Genomic DNA, 12,108 nt, shown 5'->3' on the forward strand with positions numbered 1-12,108 from the left:
GCCCGCAAAGGACTGTTACAAAATTATTCACACTATTGTTAGTGGGTTCAATAATACCAACTGCCTATCCTTGTTAAGTATTTTCTATTCGATTACAAGTAAGCGCTTAACAGATTGATCTACCTAATTGCCTGCGTATATTTTGGCAATATCAGATTTGCGGCATTAGACCGCAACGCTTAATCGCTTGGTTTTACGGGTAGGGTGGTAACTAGCCGCAACCAAAACCACCTACTACGAAACAAAACCAATTCAGAAATTATAAATTGCTTAATAGAGCCTGCCGAAAATCGACCTCCCAGGTCTTGTTAGGTCACATCCTACACCACTACGCTAGGAAGGTTGTCAATACAATTTTATCTTGTGTTACATAATGAATTGAAAGAATGTCTAATAATAATTCTTATTTCCTTACTACATACATTCTTTGCGTTATGTTATGACATTCACTTGTATGTTATCGACAATAATTAATTAATTAGGTTTTGATGCTATCGAAAGCCGTTTCTGTGTACCTATTGAGCACAAGATGTATGAACACAAAATGTACCTACGGTTTTGAATTTTAGCGCTATTCATAACCTTGCTAAAAAGTTTTTATCGTTTAAAGCTGTGCATTTCATGCATGCATGTACAGGCAATGGCGCGGTCGGCATGTAACAACAAACACTAGACTTCAGAATTTACCATCAAAGTAATCCAGAGCGGAGGGGCAACGCAAAACAAGCAAGAGAACGGCTACCGCGCGCTCCCCGCTCCGTTCGGACCACAGAAATGCAAATATATATCTGTGGTTCGGACCCTTAAGTCATAATGCAGGGCTTAGCCTTATCCTAAATAGAAAGCGGCCTTTCCCGCGAAAAACAGGAACCGGTTTTAAGAAATGTATCCTTGAGGCGGCCGGTACTTCATTGACCTCGATAAATTATTCTAAACTTAAGTAACCCTATCCGTTCGACACTAATTTCTATTTCACCGCAATAATTACCTATACAAAATAAAATTTTTAACCGACTTCGAAAAAAGGAGGAGGTTCTCAATTCGTCGGAATCTTTTTTTTTTCCAGTCTTTCTTCGTAAAAAATAAATTGTTGCCACATTGTTTCTTGAACACTTTTAATTTTATTAATCTTATTTACTTTGGTTGCATAGGATACCTATTACCTATTTACCTACCAAAATTATTTCCTCTCATACTAGTTAAAACTAATATTTTCTTATTAACATGGCTGTTTTAACTTTATATATTGTTTTAACTTTTATCTACGTACGCTAGGCCTATCAAAGACTATGTTTAGACAAAGATTAGAGTTGCCCATGCCCTTATCTTTGAATGCCTTTGCGGCTTCCGTTTTTCAAACTAACTGTTTATAATACTTTATGACCTATAATAGTCTAAATTTTAGCTAGGCAAATTCTGTATAGTGCAACATGCAACGTGCGATATGCACTGCCCACCCTCCCACTGCTAAACATGCAGGAAAAGTCGGCCACCAAATACACTGGACGCACGTTTCACTCCGATATCCATCAGAGCATCCTCAAGAAATGTAGACCTGCAAAGTGACGATTGTATCAATAAGCGGATTACAGCAAACAAGCTGATATCTACCCTCGACTTCGTCCGCGTGGGTTTAGGTCTTTAAAAATCTCGTCGGAACTTTTTCCGGGATAAAAAAATAGCTCAAAATATTATTAACATAATTAGTATTTTTTTATACCTAATGTCTAAGCAAGTATTAAAAATAAAGTTTGGTAGATATTCTATGTAAATTTTTTGAGTAGGTAGGTAGAGGTACCTACCTATCGTTTCAGGAACCAAGTTGACGCATCTCTAGTCTCTACCACTATATGCGAATTGCGACACTTCTTTGCCTTGACCCTAAGAAAATAAATGCTTATTATGAAAAATCTCAAGTTATTTTTCTTGCTCTATAAATATTAAATTATTATCAAGTAAATGCAATAAACTAATGGTGCAACCAATAAAAGCAAAACCATAGCACACTTCGTCTGAATAGCACTTCGAAAGAAACCTTGAGCCATAATATTATAACTTTCGTAAACTCTCAATAAGATATATTAATGTGACAGAACTAAATATTTCAACACTTATAATTCACGCAACAGTCATTTATCTACGTGTTTTAAGGCTTAGACAAACTCAAAGCTCGAGGGCAGCTTCGTGGAAACTACTTACGCGGAATGCTGGACGTTATGACGTTACGCTGAAGGCACTCATACGCGTGTGCGATGTGTCCAAAAGTTGAAAACTAAAACCCGACTGCGATCGTCTAATAAACGCTGAAAAATTAGAGTAAAATTGCTTTTCTGTCGCTTGGTATATTTTAATGTTGTTGTACACTTTAATTATTCATGAGCTCAGAATTTTCTCCTCTTTCATTTGATATCTCACTCGATACAATAGGAAATAGTAGATTGTATCATAAGGCAGCAAAATAATATTTTTATGGCGAAGGTGCTTTTTTGAATCCAGAGCAAAGTGAGGGATTGTAGAGTAGAATCCTGAACGTAGCGAGGGATTCAAAGTACGTCGCCCGAGCCAAAAATATATTTTGCGCCCGAGTGATACACTCTAATTTTCATCACCTTCTATAAGGAAATAAAAGGCGCGCCTCATATTTTATTGTAAGTATCTAATATTATTATTTAATAAGTTACAACTAAACTGAAATTAAATAGTACATATATAATAATAAAACAACTAAAAACCTATATTTACACTTGCAAAACAAAACCATGAATTTCTAACAATCCGTGAAAATTGACGAAAACGCGGGCTGTAGTTCGCGCGTTTTTAATTTGTTTTTAACCCCCGACCCAAAAAGAGGGGTGTTATAAGTTTGACGTGTGTATCTGTGTATCTGTGTATCTGCCTGTGGCATCGTAGCGCCTAAACGAATGAACCGATTTTAATTTAGTTTTTTTTGTTTGAAAGGTGGCTTGATCGAGAGTGTTCTTAGCTATAATCCAAAAAAATTGGTTCAGCCGTTTAAAAGTTATCAGCTATTTTCTAGTTTTCTTGTAGAAAAGAAGGTTAGATAACCCTTAGGTTCATAATATTCAAGTGTCAATTGACAAATGTCAAGCTGTCAAGATGGACGTTGCCTAGATATACATAATTATTTATTTGAAAATGATTTGTCGGGGGTGTTGAAAATTTTTAATTTACACTTGTAATTACTCAGCTGGGCGGCGCGACTATGGGCCGTCGTACCACCCAGACTTTATTCAAACAATATTTGTTTGCGTTCGATTTCTTTGGCGCTGAACACTAAGATGTTCCAAATTCAAAAAAATAGAAAACACCACCTTTGGGTGCACATAAAGGCGAACCAACTCGTCCTTTTCGAATAAATGGGATGAAAAAAATTGTTGGAGACCTCCACTTTTTTTGATGTAACATCCGTTAGGTCTATTTTTTGTATAAAATATAGCCTATGTCACCCAGACCTTCACAGCGCATAAATTGCAACCTCATTCATCAAAATCGGCCCAGTAGTTTAAGCACTACGGTGGAACACACAGAATTTGGATACAAACATACATACATACATAGACTGCTAAAATCATAACCCTTCCTTTTGGCATTGCCGCAGTCGGGTAACAACGCACTGTCCCACGTCACACTGAACTGCTAATTGCAACAGCAACGGTACGTAGCTCCTGACGCGTTGGTACTCGACAGGGTGAACGCTTTGATACAGTTCCTTGTGAGTACAAATTATTACCGTCGCGCGTCACTGCCGTCGCGTCGCTTAGAATAGAATGGAATTTATTTTTATTCAAATAAACTTTTTACAAGTGCTTTTGAATCGTCAAAATAATCTACCACTGATTCGGAATGCCGTTCCTACCGAGAAGAACCAGCAAGAAATTCGGCGGTTGCTCTTTTGAAGTGTCCAAGTAGCAGAACTCTAAATGGTAGGTAATTATATTTGATAAGGAGACCGCGTGTCGCCGGTTTGGACCAACTCGCCCACACAAAATGTACCCAAATAATTAAAAAGAACATAAAATTATATCTTTAGCATCCTAACTCTAAAATCTAGATGCTAACGCTATGCAAAAAAACCTACTTAGGCATTGTGGGCACCCGAGACATTAGCTAAGCATACTAAATCTATACTAATAAATAAAATTGGAGGGTCTGTCTGTAATTTCGAAATAACTACCTCATATTAAGCTCCTATGGTTATTTGAACAATACCATAACTAAATCAGACGTTTTTAAAATTTTTGTCTGTCTGTCTGTCTGTTTGGACGGGCTAATCTTCGGAACGGCTGGACCTATTTTGACGAGACTTTCACTGACAAGTAGAGGATTAGCCAAGGAGACAGGAGTAACCTTTTCGCTTTGCCGCAGTCGGGTAAAAATTGGGCTACGCTCTTGTCCTAATGTTTGCAATAATTGAATTGTGTATCTACAAATTCAAAGATAGAATTTTACTGTACCTACCAGGAACTATGTCATCAAGATCAAGTTCTCATGAGAGGGTTTAGTTAAAAATACCCTGATGACTCCCGCCCCCGCCCTTCCCCCGCCAAAATTATTTCTTAATTCCTGGATACGATCTTGTTTATATAAGAATAAGAATAAGTATAATTCACATGGAAACTAATTTACGTCAATCCACTTTAACACCTGTATAAATAAAGAAATAATAATGCTAATAATATGTACTATTTCATATTTTTATACCATCGGAATATATAATAATCTCCTTCTTTGGCCATGAAACAAGAGAATATTAATTTATTTAAGTATACTTCGACGTCATTCGAAACAACCAAAATTTAAAGATAAAACAATAATGCAAAATAGTCAATAGGTATGTACCTAGGTACCTACAACTATTATCCAGATACCTAAGTACTTTCAATTTGTAAGTACCTATTCTTTCGGTTCGTGATATTATGAATTGGCTATCATTTAAGCTATCGCCAATTTAATTAGTTTTGTGTTTCTTGACTAATTTCTTAAACTGGACACTTTCAAGTAAAGATTTTTATACAAACCTGTGGAGATGATACTGCCATTGGCGCTATTAGAATGCCAATAAGCCTACTTTGTCGTATTAGTTTACAAATTGCAAAAAACTAAATTAAACTTTAATTTCGTGGGCAACAACAACACACAACGTTTTCGAAATAAAAATATACATTTGCATAGCACCGCCAAATTAATTAAGTAGGTTAATAAACTCTTTTAATTAATTTTATTGTTATGGAAGGCTAGCAAAGTAGATAAGGTTTTTTTATCAAGAGCCTTTTAGAATAGTTAGTTCAACTAATTTTACTTCATGAGATTTATTTTTCTAAAGTTTTTTGCTGAGATTTACATAAGCATTAAATTGAGAATAATCTTAAGCTTATAATACCGTCGCGTCGCGTTCCTACGGAAAAAACTTTTGTTAATTTTATTATTGTAATAACTACCTATTTAGTTTATGCCCGTAACTTCGCCCCTATTTTACCCCCGCAGGGATTTAATTTTTTTAAATTCTTTCTTAGCCGATGCCTAACGTCACATAATATTGCCAAAGTATCCAATTTGTATGCCCAGCCCGATCTTCCAGTAGTTAAAGCTGTGCGTAGATAGTTCAGTCAGTCAGTCAGTCATCTTTTCCTAAGATTTAGATGATCAGCTTCTTTTTACCCGAATGCGGCAAAGCCAAAAGGAAGGGTAATGATTTTAACAGTCTATGTATGTATGTTTGTATCCAGATTCTGTGTGTTCCACCGTAGCGCCTAAACTACTGAGCCGATTTTAATCAATGAATCGATTCGTCGTAAGGATCCGGGTGACATAGGCTACATTTTATACGAAAAAAATGGACCAAATTTAGAGCCTCGATAGCTCAACGGTTGAGGAACGGATTGAATTCCGAAAGGTCGGCGGTTCAAACCCCACCCGTTGCACTATTGTCGTACCCACTCCTGGCACAAGCTTTACGCTTAATTGGAGGGGAAAGGGGAGTATCAGTCATGATTAGCATGGCTAATATTCTTTTTTAAAAAATAAAAAAAACTTTATCTTGTTGGAATTTATCAAAAACAAAAAAGTTTGGTTTGCGAGGAATGTTGCCAATCAATCTAGGATGCCAACTTTCAAGGGCTTCGACCTGCTAAATTCCATATTCGGATACTAAGTAGGTTAGGTACTTACACGTCCGTTTCTACGGTTTTTTTTTTCTTTATATACATACCTACACTTATATCAAAAAAAACCTCTGTTATTTTATTCTCGTAATGGTCAGCTTCTTTTTGAGTAAGTATATGTAAAAATAAAAATAAGTTTGGATTGCAAGGTCAATATTGCCATTCAATTAACGTTGAACCTTCAAGGGTGATAGTTGTTCGAGGATTGCCTTCAGGGCAACTAAGGACCTGCGATTTTTAGTTGCGAGGATATTTGGTTTGGATAGTTGACTCATTAACATTCAAAATACCTACCTTTCGAAATGTAGGTATACCTACACTCGCTTGTCTGTGGTGTTATTATCACACTAATATTATAAAGGCGAAAGTTTATATATATATATATATATATATATATATAATATAAGTTTATATATATATGTATATATAATTTGGTTCCGACATTCCTTGCATTTCGGGGGCAGGCTACTACGGATGGGCTATTTTTGTCTTGGAAATCAAAACTTCCCACGGGACTTTCAAAAACCTAAATCCATGCGGGCGAAGCCGCTGGCATCGTTTAACTTCTAGCAGTATTGGCTCTATTTGATAAGACTCAATTCCTGATGTTATAAGCCGTGGTGGCCTAGAGACAAATAGGTTCGTAATCCTTTGCGTAATGCCTAAATCATTTAAGTACAAATTACAGGACTTTGACATCACGCTGAACGCGCCGGTAGCTGCTGCAATACTATGATTTTATAAGCGGGAGGTTTGAGGTTCGACTCCTGTCAGAGGCAGTTTAACTAGTAAGAATAGTTTTCATACTAGCAATAACCTCTGCAAACAAAGTTAGTTTTGCGGTTCGTTAAGAAAAGTGATTCTTTTACCGTTTTACTACTTCTGTAGTAGGTACGAAAAAACCCGCAGTGCGCGAGTCTGACTCGCACTTGGCCGGTTTTTAGGGTTCCGTACCTCAAAAGGAAAAACGGAACGCGCGGAGATCTCCACTGGACCTGACATCAAGCCCGCGCGCGACGGCGAACCTATAGTCCGCAGTATGGAGAATATAATATAATTAACACTACTAGCTAGGGGGCCCCAAGCCAAGGCAGAAATATATAGAAAACGACCGTATTTCTAAAACCCTATTTTACTGTAAGGTTATATCGTCTTACAAAGCTAGAACCCAGAGCCGTAAAGCAATTTAAGGGGAAAAAATTGTGTCAATTGTCAACGTCAATCAGAGACATGCTACCTAAACTAGATTGTGCACTGAGACACCAAAAACGAGCCTATTGAGATAGCGCTAAATTGGATTGTGTCCCTTTCTATTAGGGTGACAACACGATTTGATAATGTAAGACATTTGACGGATTATAGGAGAGGATGAATCATCATGATAACCCATCGCCGCCCACTACTGAGCACGGGTCTCTTCTCAGAATGATAAAGGTTTAGGCCATAGTCTGCCGCGCTGTAGTTATAAAAGTAGAGAAATTCAATTTTTTTTTGTTCTGCGAAAAAGTACCAGTCATGTTAAGTATGGGTACCTATAATATAGGTAAGTAAAATTATTTTGTATAATCTGGTGCATGTGTTTAGGTCCTAAACAGTTTTAGGAAGTTTGTAAGCAAGGCATACTTTTGGGAAAATTGATGGTACAGCGTTTCTTTTTAAAAAAAATTCAGTGCACACGAAGCCGTAGCAAAATCTTCCGCTTTAAAATGCATTCCGCAAACTGCCGAATATTTGGTGATATTTCCTGGAACGACAGCGATCCATTTTTGCCTTAAGTCTTCATTTTTGAGAAATCTATCGATAAACAGAAAAAAAACACTTCCATTAAACAATCAAATTATGGTTACCTTACTACTTCTGTATAGTATAGTACAGAATGTTCGCCATATTGTTTTGCTTGACATCCAGTGTTGTCATCCTATTAATTTAAAAAAATATTTATAATACTTTTTAAACTAAATGATATTTTAATGACATTATAAAATAAAGATAACGGTATGAAAATTACTGCGAAAACAAAAGAAAGTAATCTTGTTGTTTGAAATTAAATAAACAATGAATAAGAACTTTGTGAGCTACATCATAATTCGTACCATAGAAAATATTTTTTTATGCTTGCAATCCATTAGACAGTGACACAATCCAATTTATAGACCTCTCGCTCGGCTCGTTTTTCCGCTTAGCATAATTGTATTAGAAATTGGACTTTATGCTAAACGAAATGGAGATCACTGTCAATACAGCTAACTTGTACCTACTCTTAGACAAAGAATCAAGGTTAAGTGAATGGAAAAGCTTTAAAGAGTGATTAAAAAAACATTTTTTTTGCCTTTATCATAGATTAGCTTTCTTCTGTTGGGCACAGTTGTCATCTGTGCCCAATAAGCCTCTGGGATAGGAATATAATACGCGAATATTAGGAGTTTTTATTTAGTTTTCGGTTTTAAATTTAGTATTGAAGGTAACTATGACGAAAGCCATATAGTTAGTGCATTACTTAAAAAGATTTGATTTTATAAAAATAAATAGTTATAAATAAAAGTAATTTATTTTGTATTGGATTTCTATTCTGATTTCAGCGACAAGTCAAGACAATAGAAAACTTTTAATATTTTTCATGGTAGCATCTGGCGACTTTTCAACTGCGTCATAGTGGTGACAAACGTTTTTAAAGAGTTGGCAACACTGCTTATTCTATATACAGAAAATTACTACGTCTATGTATCTGATTACTGGATATAAGTATAAAAAATAAAACGTAGGATTCGTGGTCTGTGGTGATTACATACTCTTTGATATGAGATATCTCATATCTGATACCCTGCTGTGCTGCATACTCTTTGGCTGATATCTGAAATCACTGAAATCTTTCCATAATCCATTTGCATTGATGAGATTTTTTAATTAGATTAAAATTTCTAAAAATACTATGGCTGATATATTAAAAGTTTTGGTACAAGCTTCAGAAAAGGCTGCACGAATAGCCAGATCATGTTGCGAGAATTCGAGCGCTGAAACTTTACTGGTCGCCGAAAAGTGCGGAACGGAAGCTAACACTCGTTTTGATAAGGATTTTAAGACTGTTGCCGATGTTTTGGCACAGGAATGTGCGAAAGCGGTGATAATTTCGCAATTTCCCGAGCTTAATGGTCACGTTAGAGGTGAAGAGTGCCCCGAAATTGGCGGTGTAACAATAGGGTTACAAGGTACCATCGAGAGCACTGCTCGATTACTTAGCGGTGCACTACCACTGATAACCGCCAGAAGAATGGCAGAAGCAGCTCACAGTGACATATTTGATAATTTGCCTTCATTACCAGTTGATCTGCCTTTCATTGACACTAGCGATATAGGTGTATGGATAGATCCTATTGGTATGATTTAATTGATTTTATAGTAAATAATCATAATCATAATTATAATTTATATATTGCAAATACATGTTTTACAAAAGTTTTAAGGTTACAGTGTAGTGGGCAATAGGTAATACTAAAGATATTCATTCAATTAGTGAGACATTATTCAAGAGTGTGAAAGTTTAAATACTTTGATAGGTGCTAATTTGGTTGTACACATTCTCTAGAGTCTAGACTAGATTAACTAAGTATTAGTTCTAATCTTTTTCGTAGTGCTTCATTTTTTCATAGTGATTTATACTCGTACCTATTTTGATCACTAATTATGACACACAGATGCTACAGCAGAGTTCATATCAGGAGTTAGAGGTGATGCTAAACCTGGCCATGGTCTCCCTTGTGTGACAGTACTGATTGGCGCCTATTTGAGGTCCACTGGTGAGCCTGTGATTGGAGTTATCAATCAACCTTTTTATAACAAGTAAGCATTGCATCACATTTTACACTAATTTTATAAAGGTGAAAGTTTGTGTGTGTGTATGGTTGTTACTCTTTCACACAAAAACTACTGGATGGATTCAGCTGGCCATGGAGATAGATCATACCTTGGATTAACACATAAGCTACTTTTTATTCCACAAAAATGTGGTTCCTATGGGGTTTTATAAAAATATATCCACACAGATGAAATATAGGCATCATCCAGTATGTGATAATAGTAAATGACTTAAAGCATGTGATATCTTAGTTTGCATATTGATTTGAGAGGTTTGGTTCAACTCCATGCTATGTTCTCTTTATATCAATTTTAATATTATAGCAAAGTTAACAGGCTGTATTTGATTTGTATTAAAAAATACTGTACCTTGGCTCCACTCCACTCTGGAGGTGTGTTGTGTTATTTATTGCATAGTTTACTAAGCTGTATGACACAAGAGCAACAATAAATGTGACAATACAGCTACAATGGAAACATTAATTTTGCTGTCTTATGTAGATTTTTAGTTTTCAAGGTAGTAGTCAAGGACAATTATAATATGAGAATGTTATTTTTTTCAGTGGAAAAGGCCATATTGTATGGGGTCTGCACTATGGAAAATTTAACTTAAGCTCTGAAGATATCCAGAATTCAGAAGATAAAGTAGTCCTTATGAGTGGTGCAGAAAAACCAGAAATTATGGAGAAGTTTAAAGCTGCTGGATGGGTTGTAAAATCTCTTCCTGGTGCTGGTCATAAGCTAATGAAAGTAGCCCTTGGTATGGATTAAGTTTCAATTAAAATTAATACTTAAAGAGCCATTACGCACAATCGCGAGTCACCGGGCGACTAGTCTGCGCGTAATGCACATTTTTGAAATAATCAGTTACTATTTCCAAAGTCAAAATCTTTGAATATTGAAAATTCACTCCCAAGGTGGTTGAAAAGGGGATCAAAGTCCAACATTTTTCAAGTTAATATTTATGAATATTGGTATTTGACCTTGTGGTTGAAAATGAAGGAAAATGTTTCAGGATTTATCCAAATTTAAAGGAGATTTTCAAAAAAAAACTACTTTAGCAAAGCCAGAGTGGGTCAGTTAGTATAATCCAAAGAGAAAAACTGACAGACATTTAACATACAGCTCTAACCGCTGAATCCTAAGTTCCTAACCTAAGTTCTTTCTATGATATAGACCCTACTGATTTTGAGAAAATTCCACCCAAATGAAGCCAGCAATTAGTCTAAAAGAACTTATAGCTCACAGCTCACAATGGATTTATTGATAACATCATATCATTTGTTTATCCGTTTGTGTTGACCATGTGTTACCTTACAGGTGAAGCATCTGCCTACATTGTCTCACAGGGAACAACTTATCGCTGGGACACATGTGCGCCGCATGCCATAGTTCTTGCAAGGGGTGGTAATGTATTGTGTTACAAAAATCATGAGCCAATCACATACAACGACGGTAAAGATCTTCAAACAAAAGAATATTGTAACAAGGATGGAGTCATAGCTTACATAAATGAAGCTGTTTTACATGAAATAAAAAGCATACTTCATAAACTGTCCTAAGTACAACAACATTCAGTTTGTTATGTATATGGATTTCTGCTTTAGTCGGTTGTTTTTAGTCATTAGCTGTTAAGTAAGTTATTTATCTCTTTAAAAAAGTGTATTAAATTTATGTCCAGAAGAATATAATATGGATTATGCTTAAAATGAATATAATTAGGTTTTTTCCATTTTGCTATGTACCTGAATTTTTGATCTCATTAATTAATTATGCATTTGATAAGTGTTTGTCATTGATAAAGTTTAAGGCCAATGCACACCTGCAGAGAGGAGTAAAGATTTAGTGACTAATAGTGGCGGCAGCGCGCCCTTGTAAGTCTCCTCCGTGTTTTGTTTTCATTATCAATTGTATGTCAAAGTGAACCAGGGACTTTGTCTGTGATGGCGTTTGCTGGCGCGCGTGCTGTGCTTGTTTGGAGTGTTTTTTTTTTTTAAGAGTGGCTGGTTTTTGTGTTAGTTGGTGTTTTTTGGTGGTGGAACTGACTGGGAAGCGCTCTAAAGGGGCGCCGCGC

The 12,108-nt window shown here is 36.0% G+C and overlaps 1 protein-coding gene across 1 annotated transcript; it reads left to right on the forward strand.

Annotated features, from left to right (window-relative positions):
* Nucleotides 1-9,004: 9,004 nt before the first annotated feature.
* Nucleotides 9,005-12,013, forward strand: LOC123867665 (inositol polyphosphate 1-phosphatase). The gene is made up of 4 exons (XM_045909838.1): nucleotides 9,005-9,556; nucleotides 9,875-10,019; nucleotides 10,598-10,794; nucleotides 11,355-12,013. The coding sequence occupies exons 1-4, from the start codon at nucleotides 9,112-9,114 to the stop codon at nucleotides 11,594-11,596; spliced, it is 1,029 nt and encodes a 342-aa protein (XP_045765794.1). The 5' UTR covers nucleotides 9,005-9,111; the 3' UTR covers nucleotides 11,597-12,013.
* Nucleotides 12,014-12,108: the final 95 nt, after the last annotated feature.

The sequence above is a fragment of the Maniola jurtina genome, chromosome 8, assembly GCF_905333055.1.
Source record: "Maniola jurtina chromosome 8, ilManJurt1.1, whole genome shotgun sequence".
Lineage (NCBI taxonomy): Eukaryota > Metazoa > Arthropoda > Insecta > Lepidoptera > Nymphalidae > Maniola > Maniola jurtina.

Excerpts from the sequence above, each read along its gene's own strand:
- LOC123867665 (XM_045909838.1), top strand. The coding sequence starts at position 9,112 with ATGGCTGATATATTAAAAGTTTTGGTACAAGCTTCAGAAAAGGCTGCA. Across the intron at positions 9,557-9,874 it reads TGTATGGATAGATCCTATTG|ATGCTACAGCAGAGTTCATA; the intron begins GTATGATTTAAT and ends TATGACACACAG. Across the intron at positions 10,020-10,597 it reads AATCAACCTTTTTATAACAA|TGGAAAAGGCCATATTGTAT; the intron begins GTAAGCATTGCA and ends TATTTTTTTCAG.